Genomic DNA, 22,839 nt, shown 5'->3' on the forward strand with positions numbered 1-22,839 from the left:
TACCGCATCGCTCCCGTCTACGAGGTTTTTGGCCCACATGGTGGATTGGTTTCAAGCTTTGGAAATTTATCGCCTTTTTGGCTCTAACGCTGTTATGATATTTCTAGAAAGAAAATCTCTGTCATCGGAAAGGAGGAGCCTGTAGTTTACTCGGAACAAAATTTATGCTTTGTCCAGTACTTGAATTTTCGACAAAAAGAAGATGTAAAATAAAGAGACTGAAATCATATTGTATATAGATTATAATTTCTGTAACAGTTGCTTAAAATTTAAAGTATTAGTAAATTGCAATTCTAAGAAGCATTAGAATTTCAGTTACTATTTTGAAAATGCATGATATTTTGATATCACTAAACTGGGATTTTTCTTAAGGGCTTATATTATGTTTTTCATGAGATTCATTAAAATGAAAATATTTCTTCCATTTAATTAAAAAAATTAAAATCGAATAAATGTCCATGAAATAAATGTTTTCAAGTTAGGCAATCGTACATAAAATTGTACAATTGTACATAAAACAACTTTAACAACTCTTTAGACCTTAAGCATATGCTGTTACTGTATAATGAACTAGCGGAAGTACCCGATGACAGTTAAGTTAGATTGACAGTAATGTATCTAACAATAGACAGAACCATACCGCTGTAATCCTTCTCTAATAAGGATGCAAAAAATACGATTCATACTCATACATTTTTCAGTCTGATGCGATATGGAACCCACATAAAAAATTTCGATAGAAAAATAAGCTAATTCTCTCTCATTATATCAGCAACAATGGCACCCAGTTTTTAATGATTTTCGTCTTTCTAATCAAATGGACGTAAAACAGCGGTGCCCAAACTTGTGCTCGCCGATCGTTTTGTATGTGCTCGCCAGCCCGATTAGGTACTATGAACAAAAACTATTTTTAAAATAACCGCTCATTTATATTTCTTAATTGTTAAAATATGGTAAGCATTTATAGTCATAAGAGATATCTTGCGAGACGTTATAAAATAATTGATTGCTAATTGGTGAACTTGATAGCGAACATGGATTCTTATTGTTTCATTCCGATGTTAGATGGCTCAGCAGGAGAAAAGTACTTCAACCATTTGTAGAATTTCTTTCCTTTCGCCAATAAAGCAGTTTTGGGAATCCGGAAACGAAAGTTGTAAAGAATTGGACGATAATAATTGGTTATCCGATCCGTGTTTTCTCATGGATATAGCAGCTAAATTGAACAAACTGAATGAAGAAACCAGGGAAAAGACAAAACCCTTTTTTAATTGACTATGACTGTAACTGCTTTTCAGATAAAGTAAAATTTGTGGATAAATCAGATGAAACAAACAAATTTCTTCCAGTTTCAGAATTTATCAAACCATATTAATAACCACAAGGCAATTGAAACAGAGAAATGCTCGGATAACGTAAATGCACTGAAAAATAATTTGAACTCCGCTTCTCTGATTTCCATAAAGTTTATTAACCAATAGTATTATTCATCTGAAATCCATTTGCCATTAATATTTCAGATGTATGGCATAAGATTGGAAATATGTTTAACAAAAATGTTGATGTTTTGGAAATGTGCCCGCAAGAGGCCAAAGGTTGGGCACAACTGGCGTAAAAGCTCAAGTTCAATCCAATATTTCATCTGTATTGAATTTTAATCGATTAAATGTGGCAAAAAATTAATCATAATCGAAAACTCTACGATTTGAAAGCGAGCAGTAGCAACACTTTTCTAAATAAAGCATTTTTATCTCCAACGCGCGACTGTTGCCACTCGGAAAAATTTGTGCGTTTAGAGTTTTTTATTAACATCTCGGCTGATAAAAGTCGTACGAAGATGAGAATAGTCGAAATGGCTTCCCACAAATTTTTGGAATCGGGACTATATATTTAATGTTTGGCAATGCTATTTTTATTTCTTCGTAAAGCTTAGAAATTTTTACGCAGATATAAAATGAAGTTCATAAAATGCTATTTTAAACTGTAATTTTTTTTAAAAACTTTTCTACCGGGAGGTGTGCTTCCCTTTCATCGCTTCCTGGCAAACAGTGCGGTACAGCAAAAGGTCGTGGCACAAGCATCAACGTACACCTTTCGACGGCTTTTCCCGCATGATGCACAAAAGAACTTTTTGGCCCATTATTAAAAGAACTTTTTGGCTCAGTATTAAAAGAATTTTCTCATTCTTGTTTTATAATATATTTCGCCACCTTCCGTCATGAACTTCTTTGTTCTTCTAAAATGCTTTTGTGCTACAAAATAACTTAAAAATGAACAATTGTTTCTGGAACTTTATAAAACTGACTACATTTTATATTGTATATATGTAAGATATAAAATATGAAAGAAAACTACTAATTTTAATTGGTTACAGCCGAAAACATCGCGGACGAAAACGTCGCGGAGAAAACAACGCAAGGCGAAAACGTCGTGCTACAAAACATCGTGGGAGAAAACATCGCAAAGAGAAAACATCGCAGTTCTAAAACATCGTGGTACAAAACATCGTCGTCGAAAATAAAGCGGTTCAAAAACTTCGCAGTTTAAAAACATCGCCGTCGAAAATATCGTGGTAAAAAATAAAGTATCTACAAGTCATCGCATGACGATAACATCGCAGACATGCTTTTTTCAGGCTTTAATAACTGTAAATGGATATTCCCATAATGATTTGTGAGCGCAAGTGATGTAAGGAAGGATAATTTTTACTTTCACATTTTTTTATTAACAAATAAATTTTTGCTGAAAAAATAAGAAGGAAACTTAAGCATAGAAAATTAAATGCAACTTAATAGATTATAATTTTTATGAAAAATTACCTGTAAAATCTTTATAAAAAATTATTTATTAATGGTCTTTGTTAGTTAACTATGTCGATTTAAAATTCTATTAAGTGCTATAAGTTGCATTAATTTTCTATGCTTAAGTTTTCTTCTTATTTTCTCAGCAAAAATTTAATATTTAATAAAAAATATGAAAGTAAAAATTATCCTTCTTTACATCTTGCGCTCACAAATCATTATGGGAATATCCATTTACAGTTATTAAAGCCTGAAAAAAGCACGTATGCGATGTTATCGTCATGCGATGATTTGTAGATACTTTATTTTTTACCACGATATTTTTGACGGCGATGTTTTTAAACTGCGAAGTTTTTGAACCGCTTTATTTTCGACGACGATGTTTTGTACCACGATGTTTTAAAACTGCGATGTTTTCTCTTTGCGATGTTTTCTCCCACGATGTTTTGTAGCACGACGTTTTCGCCTTGCGTTGTTTTCTCCGCGACGTTTACGTCCGCGATGTTTTTGCCGCGATGTTATCGGCGGACACCTTTTAATTTTATAATAGTTCTTTTTATTCCTTATTTTAATTTGGCTACTTTCCCTTCCTGTTCTAATGAATCCAAAGTGTATCATCAGAAAATCCAGCTGTTATGCTATCTTATGTACCACGTAGTATTGGATATTTTTCATCCAATCGCAGATAAAAATTTAAACAAAGAATCAACGCTATGTCTTTCGCTGCTTCATGCGTACTTCCCTTAACGCTTTCCTCACGCTCTGCTAACAAGTGCCTCTGATCATTCTGTTTAGATGAGATAAGGTATGTGCGAATGAGAATATTTATCGAGAATAAATTAACAAAACATATTTTATTTTCGATATATGAGAATGTATCGAGAATAAATTATGTTTTTACTTCCTTGTACGAAGTAAAACGGAAGTATTGTAATCGCGAAATGTTTCAGGCAACATGTTCCAACGAAAATATCCATTTTGACCGCTATCGAATGCAATTTAACGATGTTTTTGCGTGATATCTGTACGTAAGGACAGAATAAAATACTCTTTTCCTGCTTTAAAATGCTTTAAAATGAATTCTGAAGAGAATTTTTCGTGGCGTCTGTACGAACGTATGTACGTACGTATCTCGCATAACTCAAAAACGAGTAGCCTCAGAACGTTTAAATTTTGTATGTAGGACTGCTATAACATGTGGATGTGCACCTCGTATTTAGGTTGCAATCGGCCGCACCAAACGTATATAAATATATTTATATATATATAGCCACTCTGTTACCCGGCTCAGTGATTTCAGTTTCTTCACTCTTATATGTTTGTAAATTGTACATTTTTTGCTTTAAAAATGATTGAATTATGTTGTTTTTATCTTCCGGTTAAGATTTTTATGCCTTTCGTAATTCTGGAAGCAATATTTGTACAATTATCAACAATTTAAAAGCTGTTTAAGTGCGGTTAAGTTTTAAATAACATGGCGGACATATTTGTTTACATTTGAAATAGCAGAATTGTAGATTTGTTGCCAATCTAGAGAGACTAAGCTTCGCAACACAAAAATAACGCCTTCATTTATTATTGCGAATTAAATCATGCTTAATCCTTTCTGGAATTTTTTCGAGGAAATAACTGTTTAAGATTTACTTCGTAATTTTTAATGCAGATATTTTGAGTTTTTATGTATTTTTGCCTTCTCGCAAAGTGAGAACTGAATTAATAGAATGAGAAATACTAAATCGTCTGTGAAAAACTGTTTCTTTTCTATTTTGTTTGCTTAATTTCTTTCATACATCGTTTTAGCTTTATTATAGTATTTGAATAGAACATGTGGCAACGTAATTCCTCAAATGATATAAATTTTGTGCATTCAGAGTGTTATAGTAAACAAATATAGTGAATTTTAAAGAGTGCATTTATTCTATTGTGGTTTATGCGCTGTCGACGAAGTAGATTTAATTCAATCCAGTCAATTTAAATGAAATTCAAGAAAAAAAAAAAATGCATATAATTTAATATTCCGTACAAGGAAGTCATGTGTACACATCAAATTTTTTCTGCACAGCTATATCATCATAATCATCAAGATATTTACGTAAATTATCCGACATATATGTGTAAAATGTGCAATTATTTGCAAAATTTTCTGAAGAAATTAAGCAAAATAATTAATTTTCCTATATGTGGGTTATCTGTCCAGTTATTTAAATTTTAGTTAAATGGGGAAGTTTTTCGTTACCGCAAAATGCCAGTATGAGTCTTACTTCCGTCTATTTAGCAAAGCAAAGAGTTTTTTTAATTTTTTTTTCCAATAATTACATTTTCTAGTATTCTTAGTCATAAATATTTATAACTGTTAACAGTTATTATGTAAAATTATTATAATTTTCTACGTTAAATACTATTGAACATATCATTTATTCATATTTTTCGCTTCTGCTGAATGCTTGAAAAATTCGGAATTCGAATTTTTTTTTTTTTTTCTTATTTCGTGCTCCGCCGCCCTTAGGCACTACACGGAAAGGGAGGGATGCCCCGTGGAGGTCTTTTTAAGGGAAACTGGCTCGTACCAACCTTACACATGAGGAAAACCACGAAAACGCCTATGCAGCCAGCCCGTTCGCCGGGACTCGAACCCCGGACCGAACTACCAGTGTTCAGCGGCTTTTACTGCTCGGCCGCTGGTGGGGCGAATTCGTACGTTTGCCATCCAGATAATGGTTTGGCAAATTAATCAGAAAATTTTGAGTCTAGTTCTGGCCCTAACATTTAATTTTTTTTCGCTTTATTTACTTAAAAAAATTAATTTAGTAGATTTTGATTTGTTTATTATAAGAATGTGCAGGTACAACTTATTTTTCTGTGCAGGTGTTTTTTAGGAAAAATTTAAAATTAAATTAATTGTAATGTGGCTGGTTGTATTAGAATTTTCAGTACATAAACATTTTCAAGAGTACGGTTTATATATGGCTCATATTACATATAAAATAATTTATAAACAAAGTATTTTTAATACCTAATACCTATCTAATTTAATAATAATATTAATATAAAGTAATCCAGAAAATTCATTTTGTGATATTAAATAAATTTGAAAACTCTTTCAAATGAATCTTGATAATTCACTAAAACGTAAATTTTTTAATTTTTTTTAAGCCATATTTTAAAGTTTCCGAATACTTAGTTTTACTTCAATGAATTGACTCCATCTAGAGCTGGTTCCGTTGCAGTACAAGTTATAGCTTAGGGCTCCCTAAAAAAATTAAAGTATAGTATAACAGACTTATAAAAGGCCCCATATCTCAAATAGTTTAAGTCTTATCAAGTCTAAATCTGGCTCTGGCTGATTCTAATAATAGTATTTGTATCTTAATGTTTAAAAAATTACGATAGAAAGCGCTTGGCGAAACCCTGATATTTATTGGCGAAATTTGCGTGTGGTAACCCTATTGAGCTAACGACAACCCGCCGTTCTTCTCAGAGTAGTGCGGGCCTACCGCATCCGATGAATGTCGTCTGCAAATGAATGAGTTCTTGTGTTTGCGCGAGAGGCATAATCGCATTGAGGAAGCAGAACTCTTCTGAAATCACGTTTCCGAAATTTCGGAGGAACTTCGTTTTTGAGATACGAACGCAATTACGCCGAACATTTCACTTTATTTCGTAACTATAAACAAATTATAAGGGATTTGTACGGGAAGCGAATGATGGAGAGTTTACTGTTTTATTTTGGGAAGTATATCCACATGGGTTTCTTCAGTTTTCAAGCTATCAGTTTCATGTTCTGATATTTCATGATGATGGATGACACGTGACTGTAGTTTACTGTGTTTGTGGTGAATGTGAATATGACTTGTCAAAGATTATATTCATCTTTACATGTCTAGAAGGAGCTTGGAATATCATTTTTAGTAACATCGTTTTTCTTTTCCCTGTGCTTTTCAAGTCCTGTGACTACAGGCCGGAATCGGGATCTTCCTGCTGGAGTCCAAAAAGGCCATGACTAAGAAGGAGTGGTAAGTGAAATTTGCATTAAATCTTTTCTTCATATGTGATGATTGGGTACTGTTTATTTTATTATGGAATTTTAAGTATTTCCTCTTCATGTATTGTGTTTGCAGTGGTCTCAAACTGAAATTTCATGTGGACCGAATGCACGATCTGAAAACAGCTGATGGGCCAGACTTTTCCTGAACAAAAAGAAAAATCTTATTAAAAAAATGAAAAAAAAAAAAAAAATTAAAACAAAGACACAAATTAAAGTTTACAATTTAAAACGAATTTTAGAAGTACATAAAAAAAATCTGAAAGCTTTCAGATTTTATATTATGCCCCCAAGAGGCTTCTTTTTTTTAAACGTTTTGTGTGTTACTTTTATTTATTAAATACCATGTAAATTCTATATTACAACATTAATATTACAAAATAATTTAAAAAAAGTATATCTTTAGAATTTTCGATACACAGTCTCGCGCGTTGGAGATATTTTTTTTTTTTTTTTTTTCGCTTTGAAACCGTTGAGTTTGTTAATCAAACATTCCTTACAGTTTTACAGAATATGAAATAGATAATAAAACAAATTCCTCGCGCGCTGGAAATCGAAATGTTTTATTCCGTACAGTATTACACTACTCGCTAAAGCGAGTATACAAAATATGAAATAGATTATAAAACAAATTCGAAATTCAAAATTTCGTTTTCCAGATGTCCATATTCCACTGGAGGACTAATAATGTTCAAAATTAGTCAAAATTAATGTTACTTATTTTGAATAATGTTCAAAATTTGGTGTCTCTAGTTGCCGTTGTTGTTTTCACAGTCCGAGAACACATGCATACATTCATGCAGATTCTTCATTATTTAATTTCTTCAAATATAATGCAGAGCTCTAATACTTGATGGCAACAACTTGGAAAAATGAAACTCCGTTTATAGTGAAATGCCACAGAATACCAAAACGAGATTAATAGCCTTTCTGAGCTAACGCCCTGTGGGCTAGTAAATTTAAAATTTCACTTTATAAATACTTATCAAAGCATGCATAAATAATAATATCGCATAAGTAAAAAAATCAGATTTATGTATTTTTTGTGTCTGAAATCTAAAGTTCGGTAGCTGTAAGGTATTTTTGTTGGCTACACTTTGTCGTTCAAATTTAGTGAGAGCTAAATATTAAATTCTTAGGTGATATTTCTTTCAAATAATTGTAACATGTTTAATTAATCATTAAATAATTTAGTTTAAACTAAAAATAAACAAATTACGAAAACTTACTACGTTTTCAGCGAAATTGTACCAAATAATGGGAGAATAAATAATAAAAACTTTGTCTGTTTTTCTTATTTATTAAATTTTGCTTTGACGCATAAATAAAAATGCATATGTTTGTGTGTAAATAAATTATAAACATCTTTATTTCTTACTACAAACTTGACACACACTAGATGGCATTTTGATTCTGATAAAATTTGTAGCCTTGGAAAGAAAGTGCTAGAAATTATCTTCATCTCGTATTGTAGATGCTCATTAGAATAGGCCCGGTATTAATTTTCATCTGGGAATAGAGGGGAATGTTCCCATACTTCCAAAAAAGCGATTATCCATAGTGCAAAAATTTGTAACTGAGCTTTCTTTTTTTTTTTTTTTTTACGAGTGTGAATAAAAGTTGATAAAATCTCTATTTTCAAAATCTTTGAGTAAGATGTATGTCACATTGGGTATTAATTATCTCCATTTATAGGCAGGCAGCATGGGCGTTTTCGTGGTTTTCCCTATGTGTAACTTGTATACAAGCCAGTTTCTCTTAAGTCCTCTATGAAGACACCCTTCTCCTCAGGCAGATAGCACTCGAGTGCTTTGCCATAATTAAACCAAACTAAACCATACCTCCATTTATAGATGTTCAGGCGCATTATTCGTGTTCATTTTTAATGGAAATATAAATTCGGAATGATAATAATTAAATATTTTGTGATCTTTGCAACAAATGCATAATTGAAACGGCTTTGTGGGCGGCGTAAAATTGCTTTGAGAAACGCATGCGGACTTCAGACTGCCAATTTGAGAGTGTGCAAATTAATTGAATTTTTGTTAGGCTAAGAAATTTTTGTATTGTATAGCTTAACAGCGTATTTATTTTATTGGCAATCACTTTAAAGGACTTAATTGATTACTGTTCTGTATAAATTTTTCTGAAATTATTTTAAATATACATTGGTCAGTATCTAATTACCCTGCTTATTCAGGTGTTTTTTTATCTGTTTTATAAGTCTGAATTAATTGGATTTTATTTACTTATTATTTAAAACGTAAGCTCATTTTCCTGTTCGTAAATAGTCAAATTCTTCCTGAAGTCGTAATTTTACAGAATTGCTCAAAGAAAACAATCATTAGTATAAATTAGCGAAAACAAAAAACTAATTTAATATGGTATGCATTTTTTTTAATACATGCGAAAAACAAAGTTATCTCCGGTAACAAGTACTAGAAACTCTTCTCTATTACGTATTTGAGTACAACAACCATTCTGACAAATCTAAAGTCTCTTAATTTCCGATTCTGCCCGATTTGAATCTTGCAGGGAATGCAACTCTTTTATATATTATATATATATATATAATTTTTTAGGAAATATTGATACACAATTTTGTTAAAAGAATTTCAACCTTTCAGTCGAGCATCATGAATGTACCCTAAAAGGCCGGCAAACAAAGTAATATTTCTGGATATAAAAGAACGCCGGGTAAAATCCTAGTATACGGTGCAGTCTTGGCGCGATTTTGAAAATTATGGCCAACACCAAAAATGACCCAAAAAACGTCTATGTATATACTTTACTACTCATCGTGTATATGTCCCGCTTTTTTACTGCTAATCATGAAGTCGCCAAAAGTAGCCACATCCCGTGTGCACCGGATGCTAGGATTAAACCCAACGCTGGTATGTATAGATGGTATTAAAAAAAAAAAAAAAATGAGCGGAAAATGGGGTGTTCTGACGTTTCCGTTCTATAGCATCCATTATTTTATAGGCAATCATACTTTGAACTAAAGTGATTACTATTCTGTATAAACTTTCCTAAAATTAGTTTAAATATATATTGGGCAGTATTTAATTACGCTGCTTATTCAAGTGTTTTTTAATTGTTTTAAAAGTCTGAATTAATTACTGATTATCATTTTATCAGAAACTGAGAATAGACCTTAAATTTCAGAAAACACCAAATGTGTTTCAGTATATTTGGTATACAATCAGTGGACATAAACCTGCTTACGAAAGTGTTTACATGTGTGATACATCATTAGTATTATGTATTTAATCTATTATACTCTCTACATCATGGTAGAAAGTATTAAATATTACATTAAAGAAAGTATTAATGTGAAAGTTTTTTTTTTTTAATTGTTACTGCTTGAAGAAAAATCTAACGCTTCATGAACATTCTTTGTTTATGACGTCTTGAATGTGTATTTTCAAACAGCATTCGCCCTATTTTATGAAGGAACTGAAACTTAACCAAAATTTTGGAATATTTTGTTTGAATTACCGAGTCTACCGAAGTATAGTTCCTGGATGGTTCTGGTTCTAACATTCCACGCACGATGATCACATCAACAATAAGATGAATATCTACGTATAATTTAATACGCAATCTTTATTTTTAATATCTTTGTAACATTACAGCCAGTCGATAACATTAACAATGGAACACGTAACTTCCAATGTCGTCGTTCATACCGTAAATTGAACTACTTTTGTTTTGACGTCATATCTTTCTGTGGTGAACAAATTTTGGTATTTTTGTTTTTCACCACCGCGTAACAACTAATTTGTGACCTCCAGATGGACTCACGCGTTGATGCTCCGAACGACTATCTTAATACAGTGGAACTTCTACACGAGTTTAATTCGTTCCAGCATTGAGCTAGTATCTAGAAACAAACTTCTGCATTGAAAATAATGGAAATCCAGTTAATCCATTCTGTACCTCCAAAAATATCAACATAAAAATCAATTTTTATGATAAATAACACTGGTAAATCCGTAGTTTAGCTTTATGATAGCTTCCGACACCTAATGGCTATTTGACTGCTTCTTATTAATGCGCAAAACTTTTTTCTAATAAACCATACTTGTAACTCTGTACTATACTTTTGCTTGTTAATCTAGTGGGAATTGAAATAGTGTGTTAAAAAATACAAATAAATATGGTTTGTTGGTTGCAAAATTGCCTTCCAGCCACGAACAAACAACTTGAAAAAGAGATAAATGATTATAAAACAACCGCAGTTTTTGTTTGTAGAAATAGTAACTATCCAAGTGCGATACACAAGTTTCTAGAACTGTATTCTCTTGAAGAAGTAAGTAAATCCATCATTGTAATTTTATTAGCATTCTCAGATTTTCTATGTTCTGTGAGATTTGTAAAAATTAATATTAACGGAATTTTAACGGTAAATAATAAACGGCAACTCGATTTGGCACGTTGCCAGTTCTGAGAGCCGTCGATTGTTTGTTCTCGACAGGGTCACCGGCAATTTTGCAACTTCGATAAGGCACTGCATACACCAGTATTTAAGTATAGTTACACCTAACTCTTAATAGTATAATAAATTTGCTTCCATTCTAAGAATTTTATGGGTGCCCCTTTAAGATAATAAGATCACTTTGTGATCAGGTGGGTGGGGAGCACTCCAATCTCAATCTCCATTCATAAGAATAAGCCGAAGAAAGTCGTTTTCAACTCCATGCACTGTGTACTTCATCTGCAGGTTAAATTCTGTGGTACTTACGTATTATCGCAACCAGGTTGGCGCGATTTGTAAGTTTGAGTAAAAAAGTATGAATAGAAAAAAAATGTATATTTATTAATTACAGATAATTTTTAATACAGTTTCTTATATTATTTTGTTTTAAAATATAAAATAGCAATTAAACCCTTCCGATTTCGAATTTGAATAAGTTGCAGAATTATTTTTTCGGCGGAAATCTTTTGGCTATTGCTTTTAGCACTGATTGAAAACCGTCTTCGCCATTAACAGCTTGAGCTTGGCGCCATATAAATTTGATAAGGTATGAGATGATGACGGGCTGTTCCTCTCTGTTTTTTGTTGCGCCATTTGGCTGAGTGAGCCCCACATGCGCTCTACATGTTGTGTGTGAACGCCCGTGTTGGGATCCACAAAGTTATATTTGTGATTAACAGTTCCATGCAGAAATCCAGCATTTTCGAACTCACTTGTATTGTATCCTTTCCAACAATCCGAATAAATGATGCTTCCTTCCTTGATATTTTCGCAAATTTTTTCCATGAGGGTAACGGCGCTTCTGTTAGGTACAGTAACCAAAAAAGTGTCTTTCTTTTCTCGGCAAATTCCGCCGAAAACCCATTGCTGTGGTAGTACACGCTCAGTGTTATTTTTTCTTTTTACAAATAAATTCTTTTTACAAAACTACGTATAACACGCAGGGTTGCCGTAAGTAGGGTCGCCAAATTTGGCGATTTATGCGAATTTTGGCCTGGTTGCGTTAATACGTAAGTACCAATTCTGTTTTTGTTTGTAAACTCTGCTAGTTTAGTTATTGGGATTTCATTGTCTTTACTGTAGACAGAAAACAAACCAGTGACTGAATTATCCTTAAAAAAATGTTACCTTTATTTATTAAATATCATGTTCTTCGCACTTAAACCATAAATTTCAGTTCAATAGCAATGTCGCAAAATAATTTTAAATGAGTCTATCTGTAGAATTTCGAATACACAGTTCCGCTCGCTGTAGATAAAAAGGTCCCCCCCCCCTGTATAATGTTGCTATTGCTCGCTTTCAAATCGTTAAGTTTGTTACTCAGAAATTTGTTAAAGTTTTACAAAATATGAAATCGATAATAAAGCAAATTTCAAATTTGGGCTTCCACATGCCCATATGCGCAGTAGGATTACGTCATTCAAAAGTGGATGGCGGTATGTACCGTTGTTTGACCACAGTGCGAGAAATATACATACGTGTATGCAGATTTTTCATTGTTTAATTTCTTCAAATGTAATGCAGGACTCTAACATTGGGTAGCGACAGTTTGAAAAGTGAAACGGACATTTATAGTGTTGCAACGCAAAATCGCAAAACGAAAACAATAGTCCTTCAGGGACAAAGCCCCTTTGGACTAAAAGTTTCAGATTTTAAATTGCATCCAAAGGGGCGTTTTTTTAACATTTTGTGTATTACCTTTATTTATTAATTATCATGTTCTTCGCACTTAAACTGTAAAATTCACTTTAACAGCAATATCGCAAAATAATTTTAAAATGAACATATCTTCAGAATTTCGGATACAGAGTCTCGCGCGCTGGAGATAAATTCTTTCCCCGTACAGTGTTGCTATTGCTCGCTTTGAGATCGTTGAGTTTGTTATTCAAAAATTCTTACAAAATATGATATCGATAATAAAACAAATTTCAAATTCGAATTAGGGCTTCCACATGTCCATATTCTGTGGAAGATTACGTTATTCAAATTTTGATGGCTCTAGGTACCGTTATTTTATCACAGTGCGAGAAACATACATACATTCATTCAGATTCTTCATTATTTAATTTCTTTAACTATAATACACGGCGATAATATTTGGTGGCAACAATTTGAAAAGTGAAACATCGTGTGAATCGACGCAAAATGCTAAAACGAAATTAATAGTCCTTCTGGGCAAATTGCCTCTTTGAACTAAAATACTCAAAAGACTTAAGTTAAAACGCTTGTTATATATTACATATCTTACGAATATAAATATGGCTGCCCGAAATTTAAGTAAATCCTTTCCTTCAGGATAAAAATAGTTTTCCATTCCATCGTAAATAAAGATTTAATGTGATGAGTTTATTTTCTTTCTCCATTCTCATTCACAGCCTGCTACGTTATTACTAAGCATGTCTACTCCGTCAAAGTCCGTGTATTTACCCGTCACTTTAGTATATCATTATAGCGGCCGATAAAGTTGTTGGAATTTAAATATCGGGCCCTCTGGAATATTGCGAAAGAGATAGGCAGTGGAATTACTTTTTCATGTCTTCAGTGTGTCGTGGGCAAAATGATTTATGACCCAATATCGGATCCTAAAATAGCAATGTAATTTTTTTAAGGATCTTGGATGGACATTTATTAGATCCATATCTCAACTTTTTATTCTTTAGAAGTGCTTCAAATGGATTTCGTGATTTTTATTCAGTAGCTATTAAAATGACAATGAATTTTTATACAAAGATGTACATACATATCGTTTCGGTACTCTAGATTATGACTAAATTTTTGAGATACACATAAGTTTGTAAAGCTATAGTTAAGACATTTTAGTTAGTGTTCAAAGTTATCTCCTCCAGCATCATTGCACTTCTGTAGGCGAATTTTCCAAACATTAAATGCCTCAAGCCGTTCATTTTTTGGAATCGAAGAAAACAATGCATTTATAGCCTCATCAATCTCATTTTTTGAATGCAAACGACATTCATTTAAGTACTTTTTAAGATTAAAAAGTAGCCAAAAGCAACACATAGCTGCTGGATCGGGTGAATAGGTTGGATTTTCTATCACTACGATGTGTTTTTGTTCAAGAAACTCAACTGTCAATCATGCTGAATGAGAAGATGCATTGTCTTGGTGGAGCATGAGTCCTCTAACATTCACTTCTCGAAGAATTTCTGGAAGACACTTAGTGTTGTAGCAGTTAGCTATGACTGTCTTCTGTCCTTTCAGCTTGATGGCTTTGACCAGTCCTGTACTTCTGAAGAAAACGGCATACATTATGTTTCTCTTGGCACGTTTCTTTTCACCATTGTGTGCGCGGGATCATCTTCAAAGACCCATACTTTACTTTCTTGACGTGTTGGAACTTCAGAAAATAATGTACGTTTCAACACCCATTACGATTTTAGAAGTAATGCGGTGGCCACCATCTTTTAAGTAATTTGAAGGTTTCTTTACTGATTCTGACATGCTGCTGCTTTTGGTGCTCAGTTAGATTATAGAAAACCCAACAGCAAGCTCGGTTTTTAATACGCAATTCTTCGTGAATAATTTTATGTATGCCTGTAGATCCAATGTTAAATTCCTACTGTATCATTTGGTTGGTGCAACGATTATCATCGATTAAATTTTCCGTATAGCAGACACATTATCCGGGATTGCTGCTGACAAAGGCCTTCCTGTGTGTTCTTTATCCTGAAGAGAGATGCGACCTCTGTGAAATTCTGTAAATCATCTGAATACGGTAGCACAAGATGCACCTTCATTTCCAAATGCTAATTGTAGATGTTGGATGTATTTTTCTTGATTTAATCCTACTTTAAAATCCTAGAAAATCATAGCTTAATAATGTTCTCCCTTCAACTCCAATTTTCCTTCTGCCTAAAATTTATTCTATGCTAAACTACTCGCAGTTGTTCAATAAAAAATCGTCTGCTAACCTAAAATACTTCATATTGTCAAATCAAACCGTTAATTTCTTTCTGCTGCTAATTATTTTCTGCGCGTGTTTCAAAAATTTCAGAGTGACGTACGTATCATTGAAATTCAGTTAAGGAAGTGAGTTTTAAATGTTACTGAATTAATACTTGCTTTCATATTAGAAATAGCCCACCAGCGGCCGAGCGGTAAAGTCGCTAAACACTGGTAGTTCGGTCCGAGGTTCGAATCGCGCGAACGGGCTAGCTGCACGGGTGTTTTCGTGGTTTTCCCCATGTGTAACGTGTATACGAGCCAGTTTCCCTTAGAAAGTCCTCCACGAAGACATCCCTCCCCTTAGGCAGATAGCCCTAGTGTGCTTTGCCATAATTAAATACACCACCATATTAGAAATATCTGTCCATGCAGTTTTTCTATATTCCGAGTTTCGTTACATTATAAAATAATGCCTTTAAATTACAATTATACATTGTTATATCTTATCACTTTAAAAATAAAATGCATATTTCGGTAACAGTAAATCTATGTCAATAGAATATAATGATAAATCTCCTTGTATAATCTTCTATAATAATTCTTAATAACATTTTAACGTTTTTATCATCAATATAAATAAGAAAAGATATTTTTAACGATGTGTGTACGTCTGTTGTAGAATTCTGTTACATTTTGAGAGGTTGAAGTGTTGAACACCGAGGTTCCTGGATTGCAGAATTTAAATTGTAAAGAGGTGAAAGACAGTTAATTTTCTGTTTCTAAATATGTAAAATTTTTATCTAATAATTAGTGACGTTTTACCTGTTAATTTATTTAATTATTTTCTGTTTCACCTGCATCTAAACTCAATCGTCTTATTCTCAATTAGCTAAACAGCGTTGCGTAAGACTGTCTTACGTCACGACTGGCTTCAATACATTCTGTGTATTATTTCTTGCCTGTTTCACGTTCTAGTCGTTTTTCGCGTTGTTAATTGCTGAATGCCATTAATATTATCGAAGTAAGATTATTTTTTTAAAATATATATTTAATACAGTGTTTTTAATATTTTTTATTTATATTATGGTTGTCCCCGTAGTAAATTATTTCTTCTGCGAGTCATATCCATAAAAAAAGTTGTGCTAAACTAAAATGAATGAAACTAAAATGTGTGTGTGGGTCTTTAAAACTACATTCCCCATATCCAGGAGACATGATCTCGAGTTTCATAGACAAGACTGTTTATGCTAGTTTCTCCAATACAGAATCTTTTGTATGTGCATAATATCCGCTTTTAGTTTAACAGTGGTTGTTTTAGAGCGAAGAATTTTTTTCTTTTCCTCCTCCTTTTACTTTTGTTCAAAGGACAAGCTGAAACTGCTGTATCCGGGTCAACCGGGCACTTCAAAGGAACTCTGAAATTTTTTTAAATGTGACACATGGCAATAAACACATGAGTATAGACGCATGACTGTAAATGTCCAACATGTAATAAAATATAAACCTTAGTGATATTCCATTTTAGTTGTTTTTATGTTGTAGAATTAATGTCTCTCTGTGCCCCTTCTGGAAGAGAGGTAGGCGTTTTAGGTTTTATAATTAATAATAGAAATAACTTTCCGACAGTATTATTATCTGCAGCATAATAATTTCTGTAGCATTATTATCTGCTATCCGCTTGAATTCTACCATCAGAAATCGCAAGTTAGAGCTGTGTGAACGAAAGTTTAATTTTTTTATCGTAGCCCCCCTCAAAAAAGTTGCGTTGTCTTAATTTTTTTATAGCTTTTTATGTTCTTATGTTGAATGACCTTTATTGTCTTGGATGAACTATGATTAAAATAAAAAACATCCTCCCCTCTTTCCTAAAAAAGGGGGGGAGAAGGTGTTATTTATTGGCTAGGAAAGGATATGCGCAGACTGTATGTGCAAAAGAACGTACCTTATATGAGAGATAAATAGTGAATAAATTTGAATAGAGTTATGATATTTGCTATTGTTAAGTAATAAAATCTGGAATAAGTTGTCGTTTATCTATAATAACCAAATGCAATAGCACAAAATAGCATTTTTTTCTTCTCACATGGGAAAAAATATAAGTAATTTTTTAATGGGTTATGTTTTTAATGAAATAATTGATAGTTATAAAAATGCAGTAAATTGAGTTGGAAAATATTTTCTGGGGACTAGAATATCTAAGTAAAAAAATTTAATTATAAAAATAGGTCATGGTTTCTAAAAGCTAGGAAAAGCACTGATTTAAAAATTTCTGTGGAAAAGAAAATAACTGAGTTGTGAAAAATAAAGCGAGTCATAGAAATGCATTGTTTAATCAATCAGAAGTACAATACTGTATTTAACAATGCATTTAAATAGTATTTTTTTAATAGAAATGCATTTATTAAACGTATAGTCTCCGTGAAAAATTCTTGAACACTTCTGAACTTATTTTATGTAGAGTGCAAGAAAAGAAAATTTTTAGCAAAAAAAATTTCATTTCGCCAGTCACATACGTAGTATTTAAAAATTTGAACTGCAGTGAAGCTGGCTACATTATGTGAGATAACGGCTCTAAAACCAGATAGGAAGACACATGCAGAAAATCTGAAAAGGAGGGGGGGACATTTTTATCTCCAGCGCGCAAGGGATCAAAAATTCTAAAGATGTGGATTTCAAATTATTTTGCGATATTGCTCTTGAATTGAATTTTATGGTTTAAATGCGAAGAACATATTTAATTAATAAAGGTAACACACAAAATGGGGAAAAACGCCCCTTTGGACGTAATTTTAAATCTGAAACCTTTCGTTTTTTTTTTTACATTTATTTATTTTTTAATTTTTAAAGAATTGAACTAAGTGTCATAAGTGTCATAATGAAATGACGCACTTATCTTTCATCGCTAAAGCTGGAAATTTGTGCTTGTCCAAATATTTGCGATACTTAGCTATGGTCAGATGTTAGGTATCCAGAAATTTGGGGAAATCCGGATATTAATTATCAACATGATGCCCGATAGACATGAAGATACAAAGTATTATAGTATTATCTTTACAGTTTTGAGGAAGAATTTTAGTATGTGGTATGATTCATAAAACACGAAGTCAAATATATTAATCGAAACGAATTTTCGTGAAAAATCTCGGAAGATATTCGCCATCACTCTGGCTATGGAATGGAATGAGTAGCGTAAGAACTTTTCAGGATGCTCTTATTTTAAGAAAATACTTGCCTAATGTCGTGGTGGTAATTGTCAGGCATTTGATAAAGAAATTTTTAAGAAAATACGGGAAGGACTCCTTAGAATTCGTAACAAAGTCCTGTAAAGTCTATTCGAATGGCCTCCATTCAGTCGTAGTTACTACATGCAAAAGTCCTGCACAAATATATTTGTATCTGAGTGCCTGAAATGTGCATTTGTAGCAGTCTGAGGCTAAGAAACGCCATTGAACTTATTTCGTAACGAAACTATCCACAGGATTCTAAATTCATTTGCTAATAAACATATAAGTAATACATGTTTATGAAATGCAGTAAGCTTGAAATTTACGTGTGTCTATATAGTGTACTAAAATTAGGTAATTTCAGTTCTAAGTACAATTTAAAATACACCCCCCCCTCCGAAAAAAAAAAGAGAGAGATTTTATAATTGAAAATACCTGTTCAGCTTCATTGAGTGCTTAAGAAAATAAAGTCCCTTCAGGCATAGCATGGAAGAAAAACTCATCAGTTCCAAATAAGCAAAATTTTACTTTATATTGATGTTGATTTTAGCAAAAAACCACGCATAAATTTAATTTTCATTTAATATTATAATGGGTGACAGAACGTCGAAACAAGTGAAGCTGTTTCAGGAAGCGTTGGTTTGTTTTGATTTTCTTCTATCCATAAATAATGCAAAAAAGGAAAACTGGGATGTTCCATTTAAGTATTAACTTTAGTCTGCGTTTTAGTAGCGAATAGGCCAGAATTAAATGCATTTCCCTTCCCCAAAGTAATAAACTCGTAATGCTTTGCTTAATAAATTTCAGTTTTTGTTTTAATTATTTCCAATAGCATTAAATCCAAGCATTTTTTGCATGGAACTTTTTATCTTCTTGTTATCATATACCTTTATAAATGCTGTACAAAATATAAAATACATAAATTCATCTATGTCATTTAAATAACCCTTTCTTTTAAGCACTCAATTTTTTATGATTCCAACTGTGATGATATTTTTGTTGACAAGTTAATTATTATCATATTTCCTGTGTTGCCTATTGTCTCGAATGTGCGTTGGGATGATTCATAAACTTCATTTACCCACGCGTTCTTCCATTGCTTCTATTTACTTCCTCGAGGAGTTCACGTTCTTTCTTGAAATTGATATTTATTTGTTATTAGAATTATTATTTATTCCTTGTTCATGCGTGTACGATGCGATGCGTGTGATCTTGGATGTCATGTCAAGTGAGATAGATACATGTCATTTCGATACTTATTTTGATAAATAAGCTCTATTTTCCAGTAGAGATAACTGCACATTCTCTGCAGTGGCACGGAACTTCATAGGTCACAGTTTTCTTCTTTTCTTCTTTGTTACTTTATAAAATGCCGTGCGCTGCTACAATTCTTTCTACCATTCTTTGTTGTGTGGGCAGAATTGGCTTTAAATGTAGCCATTGTCTCTACGATAGTTGTAGAATTATGTGGGATTTGCCTACACCCGCTTTTGTTTTTGTGGTAATAGCATGATTAAGGATCGTTTTGGGAAAAAAAAAAAATTCTAGAGCCGTTTTTGGGATCAAGGTTTTTCTTTGTAAGACAAGCAGCAGTGTTTCCGTTTTGTAATTGCAATTTTAGAACTTCTTTATAAGACGTGGCCGTTGTCCATTAAGATGAATAAAAAAGCAATCAAAGTTGGTGTGCTTGTCATCGGTGCTGATTTTAAATGTGCAGTCACATTAATACGTCCCGTTAACACGTCACTCCTGCAGCACTGTTTCACTCTCATGGGGTTCCAGCTTTGGGAAAAATACGCACATAACTCGGTATTCCACTAACACTATTTCGCTATTATATAGTTCGATTAAGCGCTAAGGAAACTGCCATTGTCAAGTACTTACAGTTGACTGTTTGCTGACGACTGAGTGACGCTGACTATGGGTCTGGGTTCAAATCTAAAAAAAGGTATAGATGTTTATAAGTGTATGGTGTCTGTGCAACAAGAAGCTCTCAGAGACGTAATGGTAGTGGAAGAGAGATCCCTGGGCTGCCATCTACGGACTTTTTCTCTCACAAAATTAGGGCGAAACTGCATAGTTAGTGCGGCAGGATTGGGCCCGTACGACCAATGGTGAAATTCTGGTGTGCCGCTTTCGTCTAACTGTAATCTGATATCATGACGGCACAGCATTTGAAAATAAAAAAATAATTAAGAGAAATCATTGTCGGTACGAAATTAAAGAGATCAGAAAAAGAAAGAGGAAGAAATAGTTCAGTTGAGTAGCTAAACAATTTACAAGAATTCCCTTGAAAAAAGCCCAAAATTCAATGAAATCTTCCAATATAAAAATAAATAATCGAAAGTAATTTATTTATTTATAGCATTAAGCCCAGGATGCCGTTGAAAAAGGCTGATGGGCGTATTGGAATTCTACTGTAGTTTCATAATCAGTAAGGGAAAATTAATGTTATTAGGTTTTCCTGCCTCCCCTTCCCCAAACAGTATATGAATTTTTTAAGTGCTAGGTGTTTAAAAAGGTTTCAGAAACGTTTACTATATGAGAAAGCAGTAGAATTCTTATGAAGTATTATGGTCGAAAGTGAAGATTACAGTATCCATTTCTTTTTCTCCTCTCTTTCCTTAGGATGTGTATAAACGTACACATCAGGAACGCGATGTAAAAAAAGGAAACACGCAATAAGAATTTAAAAAAAGACAAGATTTTGCGCTGAGCGGAAAATCCAAACCCTATTTAAAGGGGCGTGACAGTTTTCTCGTGTGAAGAGTGCTTTTTTGTTTGTTTATTTTCATTTGCTACTTCTTATTTTGAACTCGGATACATGACGTCATCCGCTTCTTGAATACTCGACAGGTGTCTCGTGTCAGGGAGGGATGGGGCTTTTGAATTTCCCCCGAGTGTGGAGTGATTTCCGTGAGGTAATGACTTTCGGATCTCTCTTTCTGTCTTCCGTTTATGTTTTGCTGCTTAAAGATTGCTCTCACAGGAGAAAGTAATCTTAGTTTGATGGTTTTAGCTTGTTCTTTAACACTGAGAGATGGTTCGAGGTAATTATTCAACCCATTTGCATTTACACTGTGCAGTATCGTACATTACTGTTAAAGCTTTAAAGTAAAAGTTAGCAACAATTACTAAACATGGATCGTTGATCTACGATACTACTGCTGTCAGTATTAATTGTGGTGTGTATATTTTAATATTTTGTGACAAGGCAGGTGACGATGTAATATAAACGTAGATTTCAATACCTGCTGATTTTATGATTTTTTTTTTTCAGTGGTCCATTATACGATATCAGTGGCATGTCATTCGAGTTATTAATTACGGCAAAGTCTACGAGGGACTGTGAAAAAGATGAGCAGCAAGCTATTAATGACTTCCTTTATAATTTCGCAAAATCCAATACACTGCTGTCGCTGTGTAAGAGGCAGATATTAATTCGTCAGTCCGGAAGAAAATTACAAGTATTCTGTAGTTTTCAGTGTTTTATCCATGGCTGACCATTTGTGCAACAAATTGTATAGAACAGATGTATAGAAGTATTTTTTTTAATTCAGTTGCGCTAACTGAAATTACCTGTTATAAGTTATACAGTAAAAACATTTGAAAAGTTTTCTTAATGGAACTGAAAATTTGTTAAGCAGCATTTACCTTGAAAGAGTTTTTGTTCCGGTTTGAATAGAAACTGTTCTCTGCCTCGGAATGGCAACAGTCAGAACTTGACTTTCGATTTGTTTTGACGCTGCTAATAAGATGTAACATTAAATTAGATTAATTTGTCTGGTACTTTAATAAATTCTTTTTTAAAAACTAGATTGAGTATTTTGAACATAGAATTATCACTGAACCACTACTCATAGAAATTTAGACGTGGCAATGGGATTCATCATAGAACGCAGTTAGATGCGCAGCGCCATTCGTCTATTTGATTAGTGTACATTAGTGCATACAGTTTAAAAATTTAAACAGGCTTTTAAAATATTGAAACAATAGTATTAATTTATTGAGCATTAGCTAGAAGAAGATTTGAATCGAAGGAACTTATTTCTTTAATAAACTGCGCATTTTTAAGTAGTTACTAGACGAAAGGAACACTAAGCAGGGATTTTATTCATTAAAACACTAGTCAGCCAGAATAAAAACCATTGAGTTGTTTCTAAGGCAGACACATAAAAATTTTGCGAAGCATACTGATGCAAATTATCAGTTGTCTGCCTTATTTTGAGAACTGGTAAAAGGAGAACATTCGTTGATAAGAGCTGATAAACATTCATTCCTTAAAAAACTTCGCTTGAATATTACGAGAGTAAAGACTAGAGATTTGGTGCTAGCCGATATCATACTGAACCAATAGGGTTTCAATTAAAGGGTGTTTATTCCTAAATG

At 32.9% G+C, this 22,839-nt stretch overlaps 1 protein-coding gene and 1 long non-coding RNA gene across 5 annotated transcripts in view; both read left to right on the forward strand.

The window, feature by feature from the left end:
- LOC146997469 (rho GTPase-activating protein 39-like) overlaps positions 1-22,839 on the forward strand; it is a 256,069-nt gene that overhangs the window by 73,614 nt on the left and 159,616 nt on the right. For 3 of the 4 annotated variants that reach the window (XM_085814492.1, XM_085814495.1, XM_085814494.1), the window contains exon 2: positions 6,745-6,814. In XM_085814492.1, coding sequence (XP_085670618.1) covers positions 6,798-6,814 — 17 coding nt within the window. In that variant the 5' untranslated portion in view covers positions 6,745-6,797. Of the gene's footprint in view, positions 1-6,273; positions 6,815-22,839 lie in introns of those variants that run through there. The other variant, XM_085814493.1, reaches the window with a different exon arrangement.
- Positions 21,502-22,268, forward strand: LOC118193033 (uncharacterized). The gene is made up of 2 exons (XR_004758871.2): positions 21,502-21,635; positions 21,731-22,268. It is a non-coding gene; the product is annotated as an uncharacterized LOC118193033 (long non-coding RNA).

The sequence above is a fragment of the Stegodyphus dumicola genome, chromosome 4, assembly GCF_044657685.1.
Source record: "Stegodyphus dumicola isolate Sdum_Otavi_A_Nest chromosome 4, ASM4465768v1".
Taxonomy (NCBI): domain Eukaryota; kingdom Metazoa; phylum Arthropoda; class Arachnida; order Araneae; family Eresidae; genus Stegodyphus; species Stegodyphus dumicola.